The 26,710-nt window shown below is 40.4% G+C and overlaps 2 protein-coding genes and 1 non-coding gene across 3 annotated transcripts; 1 reads left to right on the top strand and 2 right to left on the bottom strand.

Moving 5' to 3' along the window:
* The first annotated feature begins 1,062 nt into the window (after window positions 1-1,062).
* Window positions 1,063-9,182, top strand: LOC130710367 (uncharacterized). Its single transcript, XM_057559596.1, has 2 exons — window positions 1,063-6,367; window positions 8,018-9,182. The coding sequence occupies exon 1, from the start codon at window positions 1,624-1,626 to the stop codon at window positions 4,234-4,236; it is 2,613 nt and encodes an 870-aa protein (XP_057415579.1). The 5' UTR covers window positions 1,063-1,623; the 3' UTR covers window positions 4,237-6,367; window positions 8,018-9,182.
* LOC130716317 (small nucleolar RNA R71) lies at window positions 2,194-2,300 on the bottom strand. Its single transcript, XR_009011936.1, has one exon. It is a non-coding gene; the product is annotated as a small nucleolar RNA R71 (small nucleolar RNA).
* An 8,599-nt stretch (window positions 9,183-17,781) lies between the features above and the next one.
* Window positions 17,782-19,827, bottom strand: LOC130711653 (L-lactate dehydrogenase A-like). The gene is made up of 2 exons (XM_057561357.1): window positions 18,962-19,827; window positions 17,782-18,530 (listed from the first exon to the last, which is right to left on the bottom strand). Exons 1-2 carry the CDS (start codon window positions 19,568-19,570, stop codon window positions 18,087-18,089), a joined length of 1,053 nt encoding a protein of 350 aa, XP_057417340.1. The 5' UTR covers window positions 19,571-19,827; the 3' UTR covers window positions 17,782-18,086.
* Window positions 19,828-26,710: the final 6,883 nt, after the last annotated feature.

The raw sequence follows: 26,710 nt of genomic DNA, 5'->3' as shown, positions 1-26,710 counted from the left end.
TTAATTCCTAGGTAGTTTTAGGTTAAAACTAAGGTAAAGAAACTGTCGGAAAAATTTTAGAACGACCGGGTCGAATTACGACTAGTTAGGGGCATTTTGGTCCAAAATTAAAGCTCAAAAACTCAAAGTTAAAACTTCGGAAAACAAATTTGATGGGGATGTTGATGACCCTATTTTAGTAGTGTTTTTAGGGTCATTTCTTTGTGTGTTTTGAGTCTTTTTGTTGAGTCTCATGTAGTGTTTCATGCATTCTCATGCATTTTTATCTTTTCTTTAGTCTTTATTTTGTTTTGGTAATTTAGTAGTTTTATAGGGAGTTTTCTTGCATTTTAAGTAAAGTTTAGGACTTGCATGGTTTTGTTGTGTTTTATGAAGGACCTCTTGTGCTAATGAGCTCTTGGAGCTTCTAGAATCTTCCTTGACTTGTTGGTTAGGTTTGGAGAGCAGAAACTGAAGGAGAAAGAAGGCCAAGAAGCATGGAATTGATGGAGAACTTAAAGAGGATTGAAAAGAGGAGTTTCAGAAGCCAAAAAGTCCTTTTCAGGCGAGCTTAAGCGCCTAGGCGCTGGGAATGGGCGCCTAGGCGCCAATTAGGTCCAGAGGCATGTTTTTCAACATGCAATTGGCGCTCAGGCGCTCTGAATTGACGCCTGAGCGCCCAGCCTCGTTTATTTTGCCTATAAATAAGGCTTAGGCCAATTTCTTTGATACATTTGGACATTTCACTCATTTTTGATCAAGTTTCAGAGCTGAGGAGAACTTTGGGGCCAAGGGAGGCTTCCAACTTGTATATTTTCTCAGGTTTTCTTTACATTTTCTTTATGAATTCACTAGCCATGAGTGGCTAGTTTACTTTTTGCTTTGGGTTAAGAGATTCTATGAAATTTTAGTTTGTTAAATCCTATCTCTATGCATGAGTCTTGATTCAATCTTGTATTTCAATTCCTTATTGCATGTTTAGCTTTGGTGCACCTTTGCTATAGGCTAGATTATAATCAAATGGAAATTTGTTATGATTTAAGGACATGAATTGGAATAGATCCTTCTATACTTGCTTCTAGGCATAGAGTGAGGGTAGGGTTTTGTTGGCCTGAATATACATGCTATCTTACCTCTTATGAATGTTTAAGTACACAAGGAATTGAGCTTAACTTTCAATTTGAGAGAATTACTTTTGTGAGGAATCAACTAGTAAGTACATAGGCTATAACAACAAGAGTTAAATCAAGGTAGCACATGCATAGGATAGGTGGACTAAAATGGATTAGATGATCAACAACCCAAGGCAATTTTCCATCAATTGTTATGACAAACTTTACCAACATTGCTCTTTTGCAAATCTTTTGTCACAAACAACCAACACCAATCTTTGAAATTTACTGCTTTAAGAACTTGCAAACTCTAGGCTTAAATCAACAATTCTCACTCACAATCCCTGTGGTTCGATATTTTAAAACTCGGAGGTATTCGTACACTTGCGAATTGACCAACAAGTTTTTGGCGCCGTTGCCGGGGATTGTTTGTGGTTTTCGGTTTAAGTTAAAGAGTTTGTTTGTTTGTTTTACTAAGCATTGCATTGAATAGGTGTTACTAACCTTTTCTCTGTTTTTGTGATTTCAGTTTATGCACAGTAGACTTGGTTCGGATCCACTGCTGTTTGATCCGGAGCCAGAACGCACCCTCCATCGTCGACGAGCTCAACAAAGAGCTGTTGAGTTAGCCGCCAGGGCTGCCCATATGACGGAGGAGGAGATGCAAGCCCACATTGAAGAAAGAGTGAATGAGGCTCTTGCTCAAAGACTTCAAGAGCAAGAATTGGAGAATGCCAATCGTTCTCTCAGAGACCTCACCTCGGCTGCCATGAGCTACGATTATCCGGGCTGCATAGTTTCCCTCGATGGCACGGGAAATTTTGAGCTGAGGCCAGCATTCTTTAGTTTGGTGAGCCAAAATCAGTATGGTGGAGGTGCTCTTGAAGATCCTCATGCACACATGGAGCGGTTTATCCGCAATTGCAACTCCTACAGAGTTCAGAATGTTTCAGCGGACACCATCCGCTTGAGTTTATTCCCCTTTTCATTGAGGGATACTGCTGAGGAGTGGTTGAACTCACAGCCCCAAGGTAGAATTACATCTTGGGAAGACTTGGCTGAGAAGTTCTCCACAAGGTTTGTTCCAAGAGCCCTCTTGAGAAAGCTCAAGAATGACATCATGACTTTTGCTCAATCCACCGATGAGAATCTCTATGAAGCTTGGGAGAGGTTCAAGAAGCTCTTGAGGAGGTGTCCTCAACATAACCTTACTCAAGCTGAACAAGTGGCAAAGTTCTATGATGGTCTCCAATATTCTTCGAGGTTTGGTTTGGATGCGGCTTCAAGTGGAGAGTTCGATGCCTTACTTCCACAAGTGGGGTATGAGTTGATTGAAAAGATGGCTATAAGAGCCATGAACTCTAGTAATGATCGCCAAGCCCGAAGAGGAGTCCTTGAGGTTGAAGCTTATGATCAACTTGTGGCCTCCAACAAGCAGCTCTCCAAGCAAATGAATGAGATTCAAAATCAAATGAAGACTACCAAGATTGGTGGTCGAGTTGCGAAATTGGAGTGCGTGACTTGTGGAGGGCCACATGACAGCGAAGAATGCACAGAGACTAGACCGGAGGAGGAAGTGAAGGCTATGGGTCAAGCTCGGAATGACCCATTTTCAAATACTTACAATCCAGGATGGAGGAATCACCCTAATTTTTCTTGGAGGCAAGGTAGTAGTGGGCAAGGAAATGGCTTTCAAAGACAATTTCCTAGCCAAGGATTCCAAGGCCAAAGCTCAAGACAACCTCAAGAGCGAGGAGAAGGTGAAGGTAGCGGTTCAAAGAAGAGCTTAGAAGAGTTGGTGGAAACTTTCATCAACCGGACGGAGAATAATTACAAGAATCAAGAGGCGGCTATCAAGAATCTTGAGAATCAATTTGGCCAGCTGGCCAAGCAAATAGCTGAGAGACCTCAAGGTAAATTTCCTTCCGACACTATCCCCAATCCTATGCAAGAAAATGCCTCTGTTGTAGCCACTAGAAGTGGGAGAGTGATGAATGAATTGAAGGAAAAAACAGAGGGAGATAAGAGAGAGGAGATAGTGGGAGGAGAAGTAGTTGTGCCTATTAAGGTGAGAGAGGAAGTTGATCTTACTCCTGAAACTAGCAAGGTTCCGTTTCCTAAAGCATTGGCTAAGAAGAGCTTAGATAAAAAGTTTTCAAAATTTGTTGATGTTTTCAAAAAGCTCCACATTAGTATTCCTTTTGCCGATGCTTTGGAACAAATGCCTATATATGCTAAGTTTATGAAGGATATTTTGCATAAGAGAAGAAGATTGAAGGGAGTAGATGAGACGGTGTTGATGACGGAGGAATGTAGTGCCATTTTGCAGCCGAAGATGCCAAAGAAAAGAAGGGACCCCGGAAGTTTCACTATTCCGGTGGAAATTGAAGGCATGTCGGATGTGGAAGCCTTGTGTGATCTTGGAGCGAGCATCAATTTGATGCCGCTCACCATGTTTGAGAGGCTTAACCTAGGAGAGGTTACTCCAACCATGCTCTCCTTGCAAATGGCGGATCGATCCCTCAAGACTCCATATGGGATTGTGGAGGATGTAATGGTGCGGGTGGACAAGTATGTGTTCCCCGTGGACTTTGTCGTGCTTGATATGGAGGAGGATGAGAAGATTCCTCTCATCCTTGGTCGACCTTTCTTAGCTACTGGTAGAGCTAAGATTGATGTTGACAAGGGTCACATCATTCTCCGTGTTGGTAAGGAAAAGGTACGGTTTTCTGTTTTTAATCCTATGATTGAGACTAACCATGACAATGACTTTGTCTGTGATGTGATTAGAAGCAGGTCAAAGGTTTCAGAAGAGACCCCCAAAGTTAATGCCCAAATTGATGAGTTCCATCCGGCTCTCATCAAGCTTGTTAGTGGTAACAAGTATGGGGGGTCCAAGTACGAGAACTTACATGCTCATATGGTGAAGTTTACCCAAGCTAGCACCCTTGCTAAGATTGAGGGTGTTTCAAGTGATGAAGTGAAGATTAAACTTTTCCCTCATTCTTTGACGAGGGAGGCTAGAGCTTGGTTTGATGAGCAAGAGGACATTGCCTCATGGGAGGATTTACTCCAGAGGTTTTGTGCAAGGTTTCTTCCTTGCACTTGTGGTAAGTTAATCAATGGAAAGGAATTTCCTTCCTAACACCATCGGAAGGAGAGTCCACCTAGGACTATAACCTAGGGCTAAATGGGAGACAACCCATTCTTTTAATTTTGTTATTTTCTATCTTTGAATTTTGTAGTATTTTAGGTGTTTAATTTCAAAAAAAAAAAAAAAAAAGTAAAATTTTTGTGAAAAAACTGGGCTGAGCGCCTAGGCGCCAATTAGTGGCAGAGGCACTGCCTCTGGAACTGGTGTGAGTTCCTGAGCGTTCCCCTCGAGCGCTCCTGTTCGTATTTTTGCCCATATTTTGAGTTTTAAAACCCCAACCTTTCATTTTCCCACTCTTAACTCTCATTTCTCACTTGCACACACTTTGGCTCTTCCTTTTGCTTCAAATTTCTGCATTGCATCAAGTCTATTCCACTTGCACCCACTCACTCTCAAGTCAAGGTAAGTTCTATTTTCCACTTCCCTTCATCATAGTTCATGAGTTTTGCAATGCATGCTTCTTTTGGGTAAGGGTGAGTGAATTTGTGCTAGTGCAAGTTGGGTTTGGGTTGTATTTGTTCATTATGGGTTGGTTTTGTGCTTAATTAGAAAGGGGTTGTGAATTTGTGAGGAATGAGTAGTTAGGATTTTGTGGATTAGTTTAGTTTAGCTTTTGCTTATAAGGTGTTTGTTAGAATGCCTCAATGGGTTCTCTTAGTCGATTTTTGGCAAGTGCTTATGTGGTAATCTTTCTCGCTTTGCCAAAATCACTAAGAGACTTGTTGGGTGCTCTTAGGTTGTTCTATTTTTGTTTTTGTACAAAGTTTCTCCTTTCATTTCTTTTCGTTTTTGAACTAACATTTCTAACGTCTGTGGCTTGTGTATGTGCTAACAACTTTGCAGATTCCTGCAAAAAGATCAAGAACCAACGCAAGAGCTGCAGCTTCTTCCTCCACCTCCCGGAGCTTTGATCGCTCCCGCTTCCTTTCATTGAAAAAGGAGGAGTTTTATCGATCTCACCTAGCACACAAGGAGTGTGTGAAGGAGCGGCGAGTTCTTTATCGGGAGGGAAGAAGAGACCTCTTGGGCATGCAAGAAGCCATGGAGATTAGGAGGTGGAAGAATTGGGTCAACCCCATTCTGTTTGCTTGTGAGGTCATGGTTAGGGAGTTCTACGCGAACCCCTACTGTGACAATCAAGAGGACAGGTCCAGGCCACCGGTGAATTCATCTTGGTTCAGGGGAGATGTGATTGACTACAATCCAGCAGTCATTCGCAGGCATCTTGGTCTCCTCACGGAGGACCAAGAGAAGGAGCTTTTCCCCGAGAAGGCCACTTATCATGAGCTCTTAGAGGAGAAGTCACCGGAGATCTTGGAAGACATGAAGGCAGTGATTGTTAGGCCTGGGCAGGACTGGGAAGCAGTTGATGATGAGATTATTTTTGTGAGGAGGAAGGATATGACACCGCTGGCTAGAGTTTGGGCTGAATTTTTGCAGGATTCCCTCATTCCTAGCTCTAGCAAAACTGAAGTTAGAGAGGTTACAATGGTTGCCATCTACTGCATTGTGAGAGGCCATCCTATGGATGTGGCCACCATCATTGCTGGTCGGATTTATTCCCTCTACAACAGGAGTAAAGACAAGCATCGGCCCATCTTTCCTCACTTGATTTGCTCTTTGATTCATGCGGTGAGAGACAGAGCTAGGAGGCCAGTCCATGTTATTGAGAAGAGGTTGCCTGTGGCACCTCTGCTCAGTAAGGAGAGGATCACTCAACTTTATAAAGAGTGGACGGCAAGAATGCCTCAAGAGGAGGAAGAGGAAGAGGATCCTAAGGAGCCAGCGGAAGAAGATGAAGAAGAAGAGGAAGAAGAAGAGGAGGAAGAAGAAAATGTTGAGGTGGTGAATGAGGTGGTTACTCCACCACGTGCTGACCCTTCTCCTGCTTGGATGGAGGCCGCTTTCGGGCGGATGTTTTTGAGGCAAGATCGCCTACACAGGGATCTTGACCTCCATTGGAGGGGAGATAGCACATCAGACCCCAAGTACAACGGGCCCATGGATTTTAATACCTTGGAGCAGGGGATGATAGACTTGAGCTTGATGCATGATGCCGGTGTTCATCCGGATTATGGCGATGGAAGGGGTGACCATGACCCCATGGAGTGACTTTGTTGAGGTATTCCTACTCTTAGTTTAGGTCATGCATCTTTAGCATATTTTTCAATTTATAGAATTTTTTTTTCTTTTTATCATGCATTGTTAATGAGCTTTTTGTTTTTGGGTCTTTTACTTCCCTATACTCACATGCTTTTAGCTATAGTTTTGCTTCCCTACTTGTGATGTTTTGAAAATGCTGTTGTGAATACTTGTTGTTGTTTTGGGGATGAGTGATTGCATGTTGGGGAAGAGAGGAGGAGACTTCGGTCTTCCAAGTGTTTCTTGAGAAAGGAGTCGAGGTGAGTCCATTAAGGGTCTATCTTTGACCTTTCACCATAGAAATTCCCTGGAGGATCCTGACTCACTTGCAATTCTTGGTTCTGCGTTAATTTCACTCATAGCATGCTTAGTGATTTCTGTTTTATTCTTGAGACTTGTAGGATTTCTTGAGATTCTGAGTTTGTGGTTGAACATTACCTTTAGTTGTCCCATTTGAGCTTAATTGGAGAATCTTTTTGTAGCCAAAAGTTTGGGATGGATGTTTGGTTGGAATATTGGGGAGTGTTGGTCCTTGTTTCATTTATATGGAGCTGGAAAATGTGGAATAGTCTCTTGCCCCAATTTAAGAGTCTGAAAAAGAAAAGAAAGAACTCCTAAGCAAAAGTTGGAGTTGGAAAAAAAAAAGAAAAAAAAAGGTTTAAAAAGGGGGTGCAAGAGACTTGTAAAAAAAATGTTGTTGTTAAAAGCTCCGGGTCTTTTTTTAGAAGAGGACCACACTCAATGTGCGGAAAGCCTAGTTTTCCCTTAGGGACCAACCACCATCATGTTTTACCTAGCCAATGTTTCAACCCTTTTGAAAGTCTCTTTGAATATTTGCATGTTTGATCTTTGTTGCTATTGAGTGAATGACATTCAGGACCTATGAACTTGCTTGTGTGCTCAATGCACTAAATTAACATCTCATCCTAGGATTTTTAGTTCTATATGTTTCTCATGAATGGACTCTACACTCTTCTCTTTTCAAAAGATGCATGAAGTAGGTTGTCGGGTCTTTCTCTTGGAACTAGTTGTGATTACTAGGTCCCCCTGTTTTTCATGTAGTATTCCTTGTTGAGAGCACTTGTTTGGGAGCATTTCTTGCGCTTGAGGGCAAGCGGGTGTTATTTACGCTCGAGGGCGAGCTGCCGTTGAGTATAGTGGTGTGATGACCCTATTTTAGTAGTGTTTTTAGGGTCATTTCTTTGTGTGTTTTGAGTCTTTTTGTTGAGTCTCATGTAGTGTTTCATGCATTCTCATGCATTTTTATCTTTTCTTTAGTCTTTATTTTGTTTTGGTAATTTAGTAGTTTTATAGGGAGTTTTCTTGCATTTTAAGTAGAATAATGTTCTCTTCACACCTCCCTTTGAGGTGGAGAGAGGTGGAAGGAGGGGAGAGATAGAAAGAAAAGAAAAAGTAAGAGAGAGAAAGTATGAGATGTGATAGATGATAAGATGAGAGAGATAGAAATAAAAATAGGTGGAAGTGAGGTGTATTAAAAATGAGGTGTGAACATATCATTATTGTTTTAAGTAAAGTTTAGGACTTGCATGGTTTTGTTGTGTTTTATGAAGGACCTCTTGTGCTAATGAGCTCTTGGAGCTTCTATAATCTTCCTTGACTTGTTGGTTAGGTTTGGAGAGCAGAAACTGAAGGCCAAGAAGCATGGAATTGATGGAGAACTTAAAGAGGATTGAAAAGAGGAGTTTCAGAAGCCAAAAAGTCCTTTTCAGGCGAGCTTAAGCGCCTAGGCGCTGGGAATGGGCGCCTAGGCGCCAATTAGGTCCAGAGGCATGTTTTTCAACATGCAATTGGCGCTCAGGCGCTCTGAATTGGCGCCTGAGCGCCCAGCCTCGTTTATTTTGCCTATAAATAAGGCTTAGGCCAATTTCTTTGATACAATTGGACATTTCACTCATTTTTTATCAAGTTTGAGAGCTGAGGAGAACTTTGGGGCCAAGGGAGGCTTCCAACTTGTATTTTTTCTCAGGTTTTCTTTACATTTTCTTTATGAATTCACTAGCCATGAGTGGCTAGTTTACTTTTTGCTTTGGGTTAAGAGATTTTATGAAATTTTAGTTTGTTAAATCCTATCTCTATGCATGAGTCTTGATTCAATCTTGTATTTCAATTCCTTATTGCATGTTTAGCTTTGGTGCACCTTTGCTATAGGCTAGATTATAATCAAACGGAAATTTGTTATGATTTAGGGACATGAATTGGAATAGATCCTTCTATACTTGCTTCTAGGCATAGAGTGAGGGTAGGGTTTTGTTGGTCTGAATATACATTTTATCTTACCTCTTATGAATGTTTAAGTACACAAGGAATTGGGCTTCACTTTCAATTTGAGAGAATTACTTTTGTGAGGAATCAACTAGTAAGTACATAGGCTATAACAACAAGAGTTAAATCAAGGTTGCACATGCATAGGATAGGTGGACTAAAATGGATTAGATGATCAACAACCCAAGGCAATTTTCCATCAATTGTTATTTCAAACTTTACCAACATTGCTCTTTTGCAAATCTTTTGTCACAAACAACCAACACCAATCTTTGAAATTTACTGCTTTAAGAACTTGCAAACTTTAGGCTTAAATCAACAATTCTCACTCACAATCCCTGTGGTTCGATATTTTAAAACCCGGAGGTATTCGTACACTTGCGAATTGACCAACAGATGTCCACAACGACATTTGTAGCAACTAATCCTAAAGGCACTAAGTCGGATTGTGGCTTTTCGACGATAAAGTTTCAATATGTGCGCAAAAGGGTTTTTATACAGTTTTTCAGATCCTCGGCGACTCGATCGAAATCGGCGCACAACGGCGAGTGTTCTAGGTTGTTGGGTAAGTATAGAAGATGGATCTAAAGAAAAATCGGGAAAATCGAACAGTTTTACGAAAAGCTTGAAACTTTGAGCTCAGAAAGATATAGAGAAACACGACGAAAAGAATGATCAAAGGTAAGAATCAAGTAAGTTACCTCTGTTCCGTGAAATAGAGACAAACAGCTCGAAGATCGGTCGAGAAACGACGAAGTTCTTCCTCCCTCTTCTCTCCTTCAAACCCGCGGCCTCTATGTGGTGGAATGGTGAGATTTTGTGATTTTTTTACTATTTATAGGAGAGTGAAATCGCGGGAAAATGAATATTTTGCGATTCCGATTTTTGCAGCACGTTCATCGGTGAATTCTAAGTGAGATTCTGGCGACAGAATTCCAGAACTCAAAACAGGTTTCTTGAATTTGAGAAAAACGATCCAAAAGTGGTGTAAGTTAAATTGCCCCGAAAAACTACTTTTTGCTGTGAAAGTCAGATGACAAAACTTCGTTCTGAAGAAAGATTGGAAACGTCGAAAGAAATCTGGCAACGCGGATGGAAACTTCGTTAAAAGCTCCGAATAGAAAAAGTCTTCATTCAGCGTTTGAATTTAGAGTTTTTAAAGGAAAGAATTTAACGTCGTCGGACTTCCGAGAAGTGAATCCTATCGTGCGTACAGTGCAGAATTCCGAAATGAAACACTGGTCGAAGGAAAAATAAAGAGAACTTTTTCTATTCGGAGCCTTAGCCTATTCTGGACACTCTCGCCATAAGGCGGGTGTGCAAACGACTCGCACTAACTCCTAAAACGACTATGGTACTATCCTCAAGCAATTCCTGAACTTTCTTCTTCATTAAACTTTCCCAAACAGCAAGCTCCTGTCACGCTTACACCGGTCCTACGCGTGAGTCGGAAAATAAACATTTAATCCAGTTCTGCAAATTCGGGTCTTACACTCAGTTTGCCTAGGAAAGGGGTGGTGCAGTGAAAAGTTTGGAATACGAAGTTTTTTTTACTTTATTCTCCCGGCCATGTTGGCAATTGTTTTTTCATTTTGTTAAAAACTTTAGGTTTTATCATTGTATAGTCTTTCATAGTCCTCGCCTTGGTTTCTTCTGTTTAAAGACACACTTAGCTCTCATGCTTCGAGCTCGGTGTCTTGTGGACTTGTGGACTGGGCGAGACCCCAGGGTCCCTCGCCCTGGGGACTCAGCCTTAGGCGCGGAACATGCCTGGACCTTGGGCCGCTCTCCCCAAGGCCCAACCGGCCTTGTGGACTAGGCGAGACCCCGAGGTCCCTCGCCCAGGAGACTCAACCTTAGGCGCGGGACATGTTTGAACCTTGGGCCTCTCTCCCCAAGGCCCAACTAGCCCATTTAGACAGACTAAAGGCACGAAGGCCCAACACAGCCCCTATAAATAGGAGGGGAATACCAATTGTAAGGGACTCTTAGCTCATTTGGCAATAACAATATTGAAATTCAGTTATATTTTCTCTCTCTAAGAAGTTATGAGCTCATCTCTCTAAAATCTCCGATCACATTCCACACACTCTTGGCACTATGCCTTGATTCTATGTTCATGGCGAGAACACAAAGGAGATTTGTTTTTTAATATATTTTAATACAAATGAAGAAAACTTTACTGCTTAATGTATTTAATGCGAAAGTTCAAGTCTCTTTCAAGTCTATTTTTCATGTTTATATATATATATATATATTCTATCACAACTTTAGGTCTAATATCTAATATTTTAGCTACTTAATATATTTTAATTTTTAGTTATATACAAGGTTATCAGAACCGGACCGGTGAGAGCACCGGTTCAAGATTCATTGGTTCAATCGTAATTGAATCGTAGTCCAACCGGTATTACCGCTATAAATTAACTAATATATTTTTTAATAAATATATAACATATAAGATAATAATATTGAGTAAAAAAACAATATTCATAATTTTATACTAAAAAATATAGAAGAACATTGATTAAGTGTTTTTTTTTTTCTAAAAAATCATATGATCAAAAAAATATTAGAACTAAGTCAACTAAAAAAAAACGTTTTGCATCCATTAGATAAAAAAAAGAGAAGAAAACAGATTTCCAAAAGTTTCGGATCCAAAAGATTTTATTTCTCCCACTTTTTTGTCACATAAGCCCAGCCCGTAGCATAAAAGATCTATCTAAACCCTAAACATAACCCACTCTCCATTCCCTCTACTTCTCTCATGCTCAATCAGATGGCAACCGCTCAAGTCTCAACTTCAACAGTGGCCCTTATATGCTTCATGAAGGTGGCATGAAACAACTCTATCATCTGATCATGTCCACTCCTAGATCTCATTCTCCTATCTCTCTCTCGCTCTCTAGTCTCTAGTTTAAATCTTCTTCACTTTTTGAATTTATTCACGTTTCTGTCATCTAGCATGGGTGCCTATCTTACAAAAAATCCAAAAAAAACTGAAACTGCCCGTAACCGTTGACCGGCCGGTTTTCTCCGATTTGCCCGGTTTTTCAACCTGTTCGTGCGGTTCGACTATGGTTCTTGTCTCAGGCGGTTTTGTGGTTGCTTCCGACCGGCTTGGGGTCCGGTTCCCGGGTCTACCGATTGAACCGACCGGTCCGGTTCTGATAACCATGGTTATATACATATGAAGTGTTAAATTTTTTTTTGAAAGAAGAATTTTCAAACTTAATATATAAGTAATAATGAAAATGACAATAAATAACTAATTAATCTTGTAGCTGATGCAAAACTCAAGTCAATTTTACAAATTTAATACTAAATGCAGTTTTTACATTAAAAATAGTAGTATATAATTTTTTGGGTTAATCATCATACCGGTCCCTGTCTTTGTCTCGCCGTCTGAAGTAAGTCCCTCCACTCGTTTGCAATTTGTGTGGAGCAGGTCCTCGCCGGAGCCCGGAGCTCCGGCGAGTGATGAATTGGCTAGCTGACTGGGATAAAAACGCTGATGTGAATTTTAAAAATAAAGAAAAAAAAACAAAATTAAATAACACATCATAATTGCTGGTTTGGGTGAGGATGCGAAGAGAGTTCAGGGAGCGGCAGTGCTCGATGGGATCTCTAAGACCACCAGGGAAGCCATGGATTGCAGAACTTTCTCTGAGGATGAAGACAACATGCTTGTTGGGCTACCTAGGGATGGCTCACCGTCTTGTTGCTTCCATCCCTTTGTGCTCTTCCCTGAAATTTCTTCTTGCAGGGTTGATGATGTTCTGGAGCTTGAAGAGGGTATGGCGCTGTCTTGCGACGATCCAAGCCATGAAGATTTGAGAGCCTCAAGCTGTATCTGTGTTGATTCGTCTGATATGGGGGTTTCCCACGGTTCTGGTTGCTTTCCTTTAGCCCAGGATCAAGTGAAATTTCCTAAGCCCAGGGGAAGACCTAGGAAAGCTGAGAAAGGAGGAATCAAGAAGAAGGAGAAGATGTAGCTGAAGAATTGGACAAGCGGGACTACGAGAGCAGAAGATGCGGCTGAAGTTGCAGAACCGTTTGAGAAGGAGCTTATGGTGTTGCCGACAGAGCTGTCTGAGCCTTACGGCATCTTGACTAGAGCGCGGAGCGCAGTCTTGATGGGTAAGCGCCTAGGTATGACGTTCGATTGCTCGGATGGTGTTGCTGAGTACCAGATTGCAGCTCGGATCCGTGCGCGCGCGCATTAGCCTTCTTAGTTCTGTACATGGAGAGCTTTTGGGAGTTGGTTTTGGTTTTTTGGGGGTCTTGAGGGCTTTTTGGTTGTCCCTGGCTTTTAGGCTTTTTGGTTGGTCTTGGTTGCTTTTACAGGTTTGGTTGGTGCTTTAGGCGGGTGGGGTTGTTGCGGGCTTGACTTTTTTTGGTCCCTTTTGAGGAGGTTGTATATCCTTGACATTTCCTTATCAATCAATTTATATTTTGCTTTTTCGAAAAAAAAAATTTAATTTAATTAATAAAATAAAATTAACAAAAACCTTCTTAATGATTAACCAAAAAAACTCTTCATTCCAAAATCAATTCCAGAAACATGCCCACCTCAAAAACTCAAAACCAAAATACATGATGAATTCATACATCTCTAGAAGAACAAGTAACGTATGAAACAACAACATGGTATCATCAAGCTTGCCACCACAGTAACAAAATCCAGCATCTCCTTCATCTTCTTGCCACTTAAAAAACATCTCAAACTCAAATCTAATTTCAAAACATCTTCATCTTCCTCATCTTTTAACACTTCACCGATTCAAGGGAGGATTCAAAGCCCTCAATTTCGTTCCTTGCAACACCAATTGGACAAAGGTTTGGAGTGCTCTCTGATGCATCTTCTTCTCTCGAACTGGGACGGAGCAGATCGATGGAGATCTAGATCCACGCCTTTGGGGAGACACCGCACCGGAACTGTTTCGTTCTCCCTCTGTTCTGCCGTGAGCTTGGCCTCGCCCCAACACCTGGCACCTTCCCAGCCACTCCTTTTCCTCTCTCGGATTGAAGAAGATGAAGCAGGAATTTGGATTGAAGAAGAAATCCCTCACGTAGTTTTGGTTTTGGGGTTTCTGGATTCTGGGTTAGGGTTTTGAATTTGGGGTTTTTGGGTTGAAAAAGGAGATTTTGGGATTTTGGGTTGAAAGGGGAGATTTGGGTTTCTGGACACAGATCTTCATCTGCGTTTTCTCTTCCAGATACCCATCCCCACCTTCACCTGCAACCCAACCCCACTCGTAACCCACCCCCACGTTCACCTGCAACCCACCCACATCCCCACCCCTACTCGTAACCCCCCCCCCACCCGCAATCCACCCCCGAAACCCATCCCCACCCAGAACCCATCGCAACCCACCCCACCTCACCCGCAACCCACCCCCATCCCCACTGTCACTCGCAACCCCACCCTCACCCGCAACCCACCCCCATGCTGCAACCTCAAACCCACCCCCAACTGAAACCCCAACCCTCACTCGCAACCCACCACACCCCAACCCGCAACCTCTCCCTCAAAGAAATAATCAGATGGAGGATGATTCCCAGATCTGGGCGCGGGTTTGAGAGGAAGAAGAAGCAATTGACGGAAAGAACAAGATGAGAAGATGAGAAGAAGGTTCTAGGGTGAGAGGAAGAAGAAGCAATTGATTTAGGGTTTTTTTTTTTTAATTTGGGGGGAAATTGATTTTTTAGTTAGACTAGGTTAGATTTAATAGTAGTTCATTTGATTAAAATTGTTTTTATTAATTTGATTAATAAATCTGATTTGTTATTTATTTTTAATTTTTTTTAAAATCGACATCAGCTTCATTTATCCATTCATCATGGCAATTCATCACTCGTCGGAGCTTTGGGCTCCGGCGAGGACCTGCTCCACACAAATTGCAAACGAGAGGACTCAGATTTGCAAATTTTCTGAGGAGGGACTTACTTCAAACGGCGAGACAAAGACATGAACCAATATGATGATTAACCCTATTTTTTTTTGTTATTTTTTAAACATTAATAATTAAAGTTTTAAAATTACTTTATTGTACATTTATCGATAAGAAATTGGAAAGTTTTACATTAGTATTTTTTTAAAAGAGAAAACCTTATTGAATAGATATAAAAACCCATATTATAAAGTTTTACATCAGTTATAAATATAAAAAAATTATTAAATATATAATAATATTACTAATGTAAATAGTTAATTTTAATTTTAATTATTATTATTATTTAAAAATTCTCCTCAAAAATTCCAATTAAAATAATATTTAATTTTAATTATAAATATGATAAATTAAAATTTTTAATAATTATAAATTAATATAATGAATAATAAAGTAGATGTATTTTTTGTAGTTTTATTTTTATTATTTAATGTATTTAATACAAAGGAACTCTTTTATTGCTTAATGCATTTAATATTATAGTTCAAGTGTGCTTTACATATGTATATAGATAGATAGATGTGTGTTAGGTGAAACATGCCGTTGAATTTAAAAAGAATAATAATTATTTTTGAGATAACTTTAATTAAAAAATCTCGATTGGTATATCATAAAACGATATAAGTACACATAAATAAACTTCAACTTTTCTCGTTATAGAACTCTTCATGTCATTTTACATCATATATTACATCTATTATTTATCTTTATTCTCTCACACTATTTCCAATACAATTAAAATAGATTTGCCTAATATACACACAAAAAAGTATGTATAACCATGCACGATGGCACTTTCAAAAAAAAAACCATGCACAAGGGGATTCTGACCCCCTATAGAAGTTTCACAGTTTTATTGAATTTTACACATAATTGATTTTTTATTTTGGCTCACTAATTTCGTAAATCATATTATAGACAAGCCCAAATGTTTATGTAATTCTATTTTCAATCCTCACCCCACCATGCTCTCCAATTTTGATATCCCTCCCACCCCCGTCACCCCCACTACCAACACTCTCTCATCCCTCTCAAACTCAAAAATTGTTCCCTTCCAACCTAGAAAATCACAAGCCTCAATTCTTGCTCGACTTCACCATTACTCACGCAAAAATAAAACCTTTTTTTTTTCAAAAACAGAGAAGATCTATCATTGTCTTAAGAAATTCAAAAAAAAAATGGCTTCATTTTTTCCCAATTTATTTTTCTCATTTGAAGAATAGTGTTGCTTTCTGAGAAATGAGAACAAAGCCAAAATCCACCATGGTAGGGCATCGTGCCCGAGAACTCCGACCACCAATCTTCTTGTCGCATTTTAATATGGTCTTCCATCCCATCATCAATTCTTTCCCAAATCTCTCTCCACTGTGGCGCAAGACCCAAAGATGGGGGTTCTTATAAGCTAGGGGTTGTATGCTTGAAATTTCTCTCCAAGAAAAGGTTGGTAACTTGGCATGTAAGCAATCGTCGTTGGTTTCGTGAAGTGAAAATATAAGTTAGTGACTTCCTCAAGTAAGAGGCCTAATCAAATGCAAGAGATGAGGCCTAATTCTTCTTGAATCTTGCTGTAGATACCACTATTGTAATTGTACCTCAATGATCATCATAACAACCAACTTCAAGCTAGCAATAGCAGCTTCAGGCTCAATGATCGATCATCACATTCATAAAAATAGTATCATCATATTTTCCAGATAAATCATTCTCTATGAATCATTATACACAATTAAATTATAAATTTTGGAATCAACAATGCAATAGCCTCCCCATTAACGAGTAAAGGCATAGAGTACAAGAATGACATAGATAAGAAGCGCAGTGGGAACAAGAACAAGCAAAGGAGCAATTGCAGCAAAAGTGTAAAAGTTCCCACAAGCCTAAGTTCCCAACTTAATCTGCACCAAATTCACCAGTGCCACATAGTACTGATCGCATCAACTATGTGGCTTCACAACAGAAAATTCAAATCCCCAACTGAGTCTGCACCTCAAGGATGGTCTTGGCAGAGTCCCTGAGCCTCTGCTCTTCCTCTTCATTCAAGTGCACATTGGTCACACCCAGCACCCATCCTCTCCCAAGCTGAGCAGGCAAGCTCAGGAACACTTCCGCATCACCTATGCCGTAAAACCCCTTCGCCAGAACAGACACTGGGTCGATCTTCCTCTGGTCCCTCAGAATCGATCGAGCCAAGCTAGCCACCGAGTACCCAATTGCCCATGAAGTGTAACCTTTCAGACTGATAACTTCATAAGCACTCTCTATCACTGTCCTATGTATATTCTCCAGCGTCTCTTTCTCAACCGCAATCTGTTGTTTCTCTAGAAAACTAATCACCGGAACAACCCCCAATGCTTATGCTTGACCATAACGCCACCGAACTATCACCATGTTCCCCTACTATGTAAGCCTGCAACAACAATTTACATGACAAACTTCAAATTGAATTGAAACCATTACTACAAGTTTTGTAATTTGTAAAGCATGCACAAAAATCATATATCTTCTGAATACCCCAAATTATTTGAAATAACTGCTAACTAAATCCTATGGATGAAAATTAAGTAAAACGTAACTTCTTAATCAACGTCATCCATTTGGCCTAGAATTAAAGCTTGAACCCATTGTTGTATTTCGAACCCTTCAACCGTGTCTCAAACTCTAAAATATACTAACTGCTTCAGAACATGGGGCAACACTCATAGTCATGGATCACTGCTCTTAGTCGTGGTGTCTTCCATCATGGGTGCTTTGAACTTGGTTGACATGACTTCAAGTGTCCCTGAAGGTTGTTTTCTTGACTTGATCTGACTTATGAAGAACTTGGATTTTGTCATCTTGAGATGACTTGGACTAATGCATCTCAAGCCTAAGTACTTCGAGCCTGACTGAGTACTTGGAACTTGAGCTATGATGCCTTTAAACTCCCTTCGAATTACCTTTGTAAGAGCATATTTGTGTTTGATCTTTTTACCTTCTCTTCAACGTAATTCATCAAATGAGTTTTCTTGAATGGGCCTTCAATTTAACCACATCACTTATATACTTTCATTCCACCTTGTGCCTTGGTCTTTGAAATCACTTTCAAGCTTTCTTTTGTATTGATAAGAAGGTTTTCCCTTAATCTAAGTAATGTCGAAATTTTAGCATTGACAGATAGTTGGCACACAAACTTGTGAAATTTATATTGGTTAAACATAATATTACAAAGAGTTATTTTTCATTAGAAAAGCACTTTCAAGTTACAACTATCTAATGTGGGGCAGTAACAAGAGACAGAAAGACCACGATTCTAGTAAATACATTCTCACCAGATCCAGCCAGCATTATGGACACAAAGTGGTAAACAAAAAAACTTTAGGACAAACCACATCATGATGGGGGAAAACCAGGACAAAATCAAATACCACTCAGTGCCAAAGGTGATACTGATTGCATCATCTATGTGGTTTCATGACAGAAAATTCAAATCTCCAACTGAGACTGCACCTCAAGGATGGCCTTGGCAGAGTCCCTGAGCCTCTGCTCTTCCTCTTCATTCAAGTGCACATTGGTCACACCCAGCACCCCTCCTCTCCCGAGCTGCGCAGGCAAGCTCAGGAACACTTCTGCATCACCTATGCCGTAAAACCCTTTTGCCAGAACAGACACCGGGTCGATCTTCCTCTGGTCCCTCAGAATTGAACGCGCCAAGCTAGCCACTGAGTACCCAATTGCCCACGAAGTGTACCCTTTCAGACTGATAACTTCATAAGCACTCTCTATCACTGTCCTATGTATATTCTCCAGCGTCTCTTTTTCAACCGCAATCTGTTGTTTCTCCAGAAAACTCATCACCGGAACACCCCCAACACTTATGTTTGACCACAACGCCACAGAACTATCCCCATGTTCTCCCACTATATAAGCCTGCAACAACAATTTATATCACAAACTTCAAATTGAAACCAGCATTTGTAATTTGTATAGCATGCACAAAAATCATATATCTTTTGAATACCCCCAAATTAATTTTTTGTGTGCGCCAAAGTATCTTACAGGCGGCTATCAGGCTAATACCATCAAGGCATGACGATCACATTGAATTGGTAGGTCTGTTCCAACAAATTTTTCTTCATACACACCGCTCAGGAAACCTTGACTAGATGCTTGCTTAAGCCCATGTTAGAAATTATTTGAAATGTCAAATGTGAAACTTTCAATTGCAGTCCAAAAATAAAAAACATACTTCTGATTAATTATCCATTTAATTTTCAAAAAATTAACAATACCCAATTGACAAAAATAGAAAAAGAAAATTAATTTAAAATAAAAAGAAAAGAGGGAAATTAGAGAGTGACCTGCACGTCCTGAGCGTTGACGTCGAGATGATCGGCGATGAGGAAACGGAAGCGAGAGGAGTCAAGGTTGGTGCCCGACCCGATGACCCGGTTGGGTGGGAACCCGGAGAGCTTCCAAGCGACGTAGGTGAGGACATCGACGGGGTTGGAAACGATGATGAGGACACAGTCCGGGGAGTAACGAACCAGAGCGGGTATGATCTGCTTGAAGAGGGAGAGGTTCCTCTGCAGGAGGTTGAGCCGGGACTCGCCGGCGATCTGGCGAGCTCCGGCGGTGACGATGCAGAGATCGGAGCCGGCAGTGACAGAGTAGTCGACAGAGGCGTTGATCCGGGTGCGAGGGAGGAAGGCGGCGGCGTGCTGGAGGTCGAGCATCTCGCCGCGGAGCTTGTCGGGTTTGTTGTCGACGATGGAGAGCTCGTCGGTGAGGTCTTGGGTGAGGACGGTTTGAGCGATGGCCATGCCGACGTTGCCGGCGCCGATGACGGAGATCTTGGTGTGGCGCTTGGTGGGGGAGGGAGGGGCGGCGTAGGTGATGGGTTTGAAGAAGGTTTGGGTTAGGTCCAAGCCCCCTGGGCCTAGAGTGGAGCCTGAAGAGCTTTTGTGCATGGTGATGAGCTTTAGAAACAAGTAAAAGGGGTTGCTAAAACTGTGGTCTCTGTTGAATGAAGGAAGAAGAAGAAGAAGAAGGGATTTGAGTGGGGTCAAAGATAGAAGCAATGTGGGTCAATGTTCTAGTTGTTCTGTGTGGGATCTAGATTATGAAAGGAAGGGGAATAAGGCGGGTTCATGAAAGAATATTGATGGACATGTGCTTGAGCTTGACTGCTCTGCGTTTGTTATTATTGGGTGGTTTCTAAAAGAAAACAGTGGGTAGTTTACCTAAACACTCCATCGGACATTGGTTTTAGATAAAAGTTACTTTTAATGAATGATTCTGGTACACTAAGATAAAATAGATTTATTGATCATTGATGTAATATGTGATGTGACGTAATAAAAAAAAAAAAACTGAGGGGGAAATTGTGTATAGACTATAGAGGTGTTGCTGCTATTTTGATGCATACAAATGGGACTCTACTCATAATGAATAGATGTGATCTCTTAGAGAAAACAAAAATAAAAATATAAGTATAAAGAAAGATATGACAAATATAACAGATTTGATGGGGTATTTGGTAATATAAAAAGAAAAGTGAAAGAGTTGTTATTTTGCGCCTAAACTCAAAAACAATTTTATCTAACTTGATTGAATCTTTCAAAAAAAAAACTTGATTGAAAGCGACGGCGAGATTGTATTATAGTGAGTGCTTACTGAAGACAAACTTTGGCTTCATGCTTCAAATTTTGTGTCTTGTGGACTTATGGACTAAAAGATTGTGAGTAGGACTCGGAATAGTCATCGTGGGCCTAATAAGTTGATTCTCAGAGGCGACCTCATCACGGATGACTCAAGGAGTCTTGTGGACTGAATTAGGGCAACACCAAGATGGTGTCATGGCGAGTGCATAGTGAAGACACACTTTGACTTCATGCTTCAGGTAAGGTGTCTTGTGGACTGAAACAAAGTGACTCAGATTAATGATCGCCTCATTTGGTCTTCAATAATCGTGGAAGCACTGGAGAAATGGGGTATGGATTCAGTTAAGGCCTATGACAGTCAAAGCCTAAGGGCGAGCTCTTGAAGACAATAAGATGGTAGGTCTTGGCGATCTCACACTCTTTTGGAAATTTATGTATGTATGGCTTGTTTTTAACTTAGGCCCGGATTTTAGATATTTAGGGCTAGCGGCTAGGGTCACACGCCTCTATAAAAGGGAAAGTAACCTCGTGTAATATTGCAATAAGGATGTTCACTTGAATACTAAAAAACTGCTAGGTTTTGAATCCTAATTTGAGAAGCATAAAACATGGTCCTTAGTTCATCGTAAACATTTAATTTTTTTCTCGCGGTTTAGAGAACATTCATAGCATTTTTAAACCCACACTAAATTGGTAGAACAGGGAAAAAAACTAGAGCATGCACGTGCTTCTTTCTCTTCTCAATTAGAGGAGATTGCAAAAAGGTAGTAGGGTCCACCTGTGTGGCTCCCCCTCACTCGCTAGACAAGGGTGACTACTCTCTCTTTCTTTCCCATATTTCCCTCTTTTATAAATATTTACAAACAAACAATATGTTAATGTTTGGGGTATAAAATATATAAAATGGTTGAATTATCTTCTTTTTCTTTTATGTTTGGCCATTCCGACGTTGCCGGCGCCGATGGCGGAGATCTTGGTGTGGCGCTTGGTGGGGGAGGGAGGGGCGGCGTAGGTGATGGACTTGAAGAAGGCTTGGGTTAGGTCCAAGCCTCTAGGACCTAGTGTGGAGCCTGAAGAGCTTTTGTGCATGGTGATGAGTAGTTTGTTGATGTTAGTGTTAGAAACAAACAAAAGGGGTTGCTAGAACTGTGGTCTCTGTTGAATGAAGGAAGAAGAAGAAGAAGAAGATGAAGGGATTAGAGTGAGGTCAAAGGGAGAAGCAATGTGGGTCAATGTTCAAGTTGTTCTGTGTGTAATCTGGATTATGAAAGGTAGGGGAATAAGGCGGGTTCATGAAAGAAAAGGGATGAATGATATTGATGGAGATGTGATTGACTGCTTTGCTTTTGTTATTGGGTGGTTTCTAAAAGAAAACAGTGGGTGGTTTACCTAAACACTCCATGAGACATTGGTTTTAGATAAATGTTACTTTTAATGAATCGAATGAATCTTGTACATCAAGATGATGTAGATGTAATATGTGATGTGACATAATAAAAACAAAAGGATAAAGGGGGAAATTGTGTATGGAAGTGTTGCTACTATTTTGATGCATGCGGATGGGGAGTCTTATTGAATAGATGTGATTTCTTATCATGTATATTTTGTTTGGTTAATGAGGAGAGCGAAGAAAAAATAGAAATATGAGTATAAAGAAATACGTGACAAATATATAGATTTGATGGGGTATTTGATAATATAAAAAGAAAAGAAAAGGAGTTGTGTTTTTCGCCTAAACTCAAAAACAATTTGTCTAACTAGATTGAAATAGGGCAAGGGAGAGATTGTGTTATAGTGAGTGTTTAGAGAAGATACACATTAGCTCCATGCTTCAAGCTTTGAGTTTTGTGAACTTATAGACTATAAGATCGTGAGTTGGACTCGAAATAGTGATCATGGGCCCAATATGCTCACTCTCTGAGGCGCCTTCATCATGGATGACTTGACATCGCCATAAGCGAACTCATCATCATCACGGGCTCATTGGGCAACATGTGTAGCTTAATTATTCAAACCTTGTAATCTCTTTATAGACTGAAATAGGGGCAACAACAATATGGTGTCATGCTGAGTGCTTAGGGACGACACATTTTGCATTCATGCTTCAGGAAAGAAGTCTGGTGGACTGTATTAGGGCAATACCAAGATGGTGTCATGGTGAGTGCTTAGTGAAGACACACTTTGACTTCATGCTTCAGGTAAGGTGTCTTGTGGACTGAAATAGAGCGACTCAGTTAATGATCTCCTCATTTGGGCTTCAATAATGGATGATGCGCTGGAGAAATTGAGTATGGATTCACTTAAGGCCTGCGACAGTCAAAGCCTTGGAGCGAGCTCTTGAAGTCAATAAGATGGTGGGTCTTGGTGATCTCACACTCTTTTGGCAATTTATGTATGTATGGCTTATTTTTAAATTAGGCCCAGATCTTAGATATTTAGGGTTAAGGTCACACACCTCTATTAAAGGGAAAGTAACATCTTGTAATATTGTAATAAGGATGTTCACTTGAATACTAAAACACTGCTAGATTTTGAATTCTGATTTGAGAAACATAAAACATGGTCCTTGGTTCACCGTAAACATTTAATTTTTTTCTCGCGGTTCGAAGAACATTCATAGCAGTTTTAAACCCCAAATAAATAAGTATAGCATGGGAAAAAACTAAATCATGCACGTGCTTCTTTCTCTTCTCAATTTGAGGAGACCGCAAAAAGGTAGTAGGGTCCACCTCTACAACCCTCCCCCCCTCTCCCGCTAGATAAGGGTGGTTACTCTCTCTTTCTTTCCCCTATTTCTATCTTTTCTAACTCTTTACAAACAAACAATATGTTAATATTTGGGGTATAAAATATATAAAATGGTTGAATTATCTTCTTTTTCTTTTATGTTTTGTAGTTTGAAAAGAAAATGAGTAGAGGGAAAGTGATTGAAAAATTGTAAAATTTGAAATTATTTAATACGAGAGAAATGAGCGAGAAGGAAAGTGGTCAATTGTAGTATAAGATATATTTTTACTCAAATAAAAAGAAAAAATGAAAAAACTAATGTATTAATGGAAAAAGAGTGAAAAGAAAAACTTGTTTCGTACTCGATTCTTCTTTCATAGAAGAAGAACCCAAACGACAAGTGAAGGTATGAAAAACGGTAGAAAGGGGGGGTTTGAATAACGTTTTCAGTACAAAACTACCACCTTAAAGATTTTAACAAATCTTTTCGAGAACTAAGTGCAAAAGATAGAGATAGAAAAGCACACAAGGATTTTATCCTGGTTCACTTGATAAATCACTCAAGCTACTCCAGTCCACCCGTTAAGGTGATTTCTTCCTTCTTAGAATGAAGGCAATCCACTAATCAGGTAAGAGTTACAACTGCACTTGAAACCTACAAGTGACTAACAATTACACTGACTTAGCTCACACTAAGATTCACTCTCTTAGTCTTCTCTAGGATCCGATCAACCTTGATCTCCTAAAGGAAAATCAAACAACTGTTTGAGGTTGGTGTTTACAAGGGTTTGCTTCTGAATAAGCTGAGTGTAAACTAAAATAAATTACAAGATGAAAGAAAGCTTAGAATATATCTTGCGCGTGTGTATTGCTTCTTGTATATTTTTTTCTTCTTCTTCTAGCCGCTTCTTTCAATCTTCAGCCTCTATATATACTCCAAGGATTAGGGTTGAGCGTTGCATGGGAAATGCTACCGTTGGAGGGCAGTTCTGGAAAATCCAGCTTCTGCTGTGGCTGAGAACGTTAGGTAGGTCGTCAGGAAGGTACACTTGCTTTTGTACTTGGATAGCGACTTGACCTTTTAACCTAGGAGACTTCTGATCAGAGGAATACTTCATATTGGAACTTGTGAAGCCGGTTGATCAGAGTCAGAGGGATAGCACAGATCCTCTGACCATTGTATCTTCTGATTCTGAACTCAGAGGGAAGAACATGGCCTTCAGAGTTTCTTGCTTCTGGACTTCAGAGTTTCCACTATTCAGCTTCTGGATCTTCAGAGTCTTCTACACCATCGGAACATCTGAACCTTCAGTGTTTCTTGGTTGTCAGAACTTCTGGATCATCAGAGCTTCTAGCGACTGAGTCCTCATCAGAGTTTGTATAGCTTCAGATCTTCTGAAGCTTTTCCACTGTTCATACTGAACATGGTGAATGCGAAAGCGTTGCTTGGGTTACCCTTTATACACAGTGCTTCTGATTTGTGTGAAATTGAGTCAGGGTCAGAGCCTGTAAATAGCACACTCAGAAAAACACGTTAGAGTACCACAATTGTTCATATCAAAAGGTTAACTTGTAATCATCAAAACATAGAGTTGTACTACTAGATCAAAACTTGATCTTACAATCTCCCCCTTTTTGATGATGACAAAACTAAGATTTTTGATGAACAATTCTTAAACATTAAACTGAATTCACTCAGAGTTTAGAGATATAGAATAAGACTTATCCTGATGTGAATAGTTTATCTTGCTCATTCTGAATTCAAGTCACTGCTTGATTCTGAGCTTAGCTCCCCCTGAATCTAATACTTGATGAAAACGTTAGTAAAGTCTAGATTCTGAGCTAAATCATATAAGAGTTCAGAGTGAAAAGCTTATGACATAGATGAAAAACGAATAATCAGAGCGCATAAGTGATCAGAGTCATGGACAAGGTATCAGAGTCTTGGGTATCAGAGTCAACTTAGAATCACTTCAGAAGAAGTGAAATGTATTCCTTGTATTTGCCCAGTGACACATCTATGGTCATGAAGGTGGAACTCTTAAAATCTCCAAAAGAAAAATAAGTCACACTAACACATCTTACACATCAAAAACTGGGTTTACTCCCCCTTTTTGTCATAAGCAAAAAGCTTGGGGTGTGAAAAACTTAGCTTGAAGTACAAGGTACTTCCCCCTTAGAGAAGGTCTAAGTTGAAAGAAAATGAAGACGATGTAAGAATCAGAGTGAGGCGATAATAAATAGAAGAGTTAATGCAAGGGATGAACGTTGACCACCGGCAAGTGAGGAAATAGAAGGGTCAGTTACCAAGTACTTAACCTCGAGAAACTGTAAGAGCATTAACTTTCAGAGAGAAAGTGAAGCCTATAAAAACGTTGGAGAGAAAGGTAAGCTTCACACCTCGAATAATATTCAGAAAAAAAATGGCATCATACAGAATGGCATTAGAAGAGCTCAGAAGGAAGGCGTTTGAGGAAGATATGTTCCTCAATATTAGGCATCCCGATGGTACAAAGACCATACAAGAGCTGACGAAGACACTGCTTGACGAAGATCTTGGTCCAGAGATGGAGAAAGATCTGAAGGAGTTCCTCTGCTTCGTGGAAGAGATTCAGGAGCTTTGCCAGCGGGAGCTGAATCTGCTGGAAGAGAAGGAGACTGTGGAAAAGAGACTCAAGACGACAGAAGATAGTCTAGAAAAAGATAAGCTGAGCATCAAACTCGGCAACATAGAGTGTGCATTGGATCGTCTGGAGAAGGAAAGAGTGGAGCAGCGCCAAGAATGCAGAAGAATGAGGAAGGATCCTCCATTCTAGATATAGGGAATAATGTATGATGGAAAGAATTATGATGTAAACATAGAACAATTATGAATAAAACAGGTTTTGCAAACATATGTGACACAAATATATATAGATATATGCATATAGAATCACAAATGAGCAAATTAAAGTAAGTAAATAAGCAGAGTTTAAATAAAACAACGTTAAAAAAGGAAAAGGAAGAAAAAGAAGAGATCCTAAAAGACTAAGATTTGTCAGTACGGCGCAGAAGTTCCATCATCATGTGCTTCATCTCAATCAGCATGGATTCATGAGTGTCAAGACGTTGTTCCATGATGTCGAGTCTGGATGAGCTTGTCGGAGTAGAGCTGGAAGGAACGTTCTGAGCAGCTTGAGGTTCTGGAATGGAAGCAGAAGCAGCAGGAGTAAACATAACTGGTGCAAGTCGCTCTGCCTCAGCCTCAGCTTCAAGACGCTCTGCCTCAAGTCTTGCTTGTTCAGCCTTAGCTGCTGCTTGACGGGCAGCTTCTTCTTCTTGTTCTTTCTGTCTCTTGGCTTCTTCAATGGCTTCAAGAAGCTTGGTTCTCTGTTCGAGTTCATGAAGAGCCACCTTCCTAGCAAACCTTTGCTTTGCAGCCTCAATGCTCTGACTTCCCTCGGCATGCAGGAGCTGCAGCATAACGGGAAACTGAGCCACCAGCCAAGTGCTCAAATTGTTCCACTCATCAGCCACATTTTCAGCATTCTCACTGAGGTCAGTCTGACCGTGCACATTGCGGAGCCTCAAGGAGGCTTCATGATTGAAAATATTGATGCACTCAGAGAGAGATGTGGGTTGAAGGTGAGTATAGGGAATGATGGAGAGGTTGGGTGCAGGAGAGGCTGGGTGATTGCTGCTATGAGCTTCAGAGGCACCTTGTGGAGAACCAATGTTAAT

The sequence above is a fragment of the Lotus japonicus genome, chromosome 4 (assembly GCF_012489685.1).
Source record: "Lotus japonicus ecotype B-129 chromosome 4, LjGifu_v1.2".
Taxonomy (NCBI): Eukaryota; Viridiplantae; Streptophyta; class Magnoliopsida; order Fabales; family Fabaceae; genus Lotus; species Lotus japonicus.
This window is presented reverse-complemented; position numbering and strand designations above follow the sequence as displayed.

What these genes read in the sequence shown, in the direction of transcription:
- LOC130711653 (XM_057561357.1), bottom strand. Translation starts at nt 19,570, where the DNA reads ATGCACAAAAGCTCTTCAGGCTCCACTCTAGGCCCAGGGGGCTTGGAC. An exon ending in TCAACGCTCAGGACGTGCAG is followed by an intron (nt 18,531 to 18,961) that starts GTCACTCTCTAA and finishes TTGTTGTTGCAG; the next exon opens with GCTTATATAGTGGGAGAACA.
- LOC130710367 (XM_057559596.1), top strand. Translation starts at nt 1,624, where the DNA reads ATGCACAGTAGACTTGGTTCGGATCCACTGCTGTTTGATCCGGAGCCA.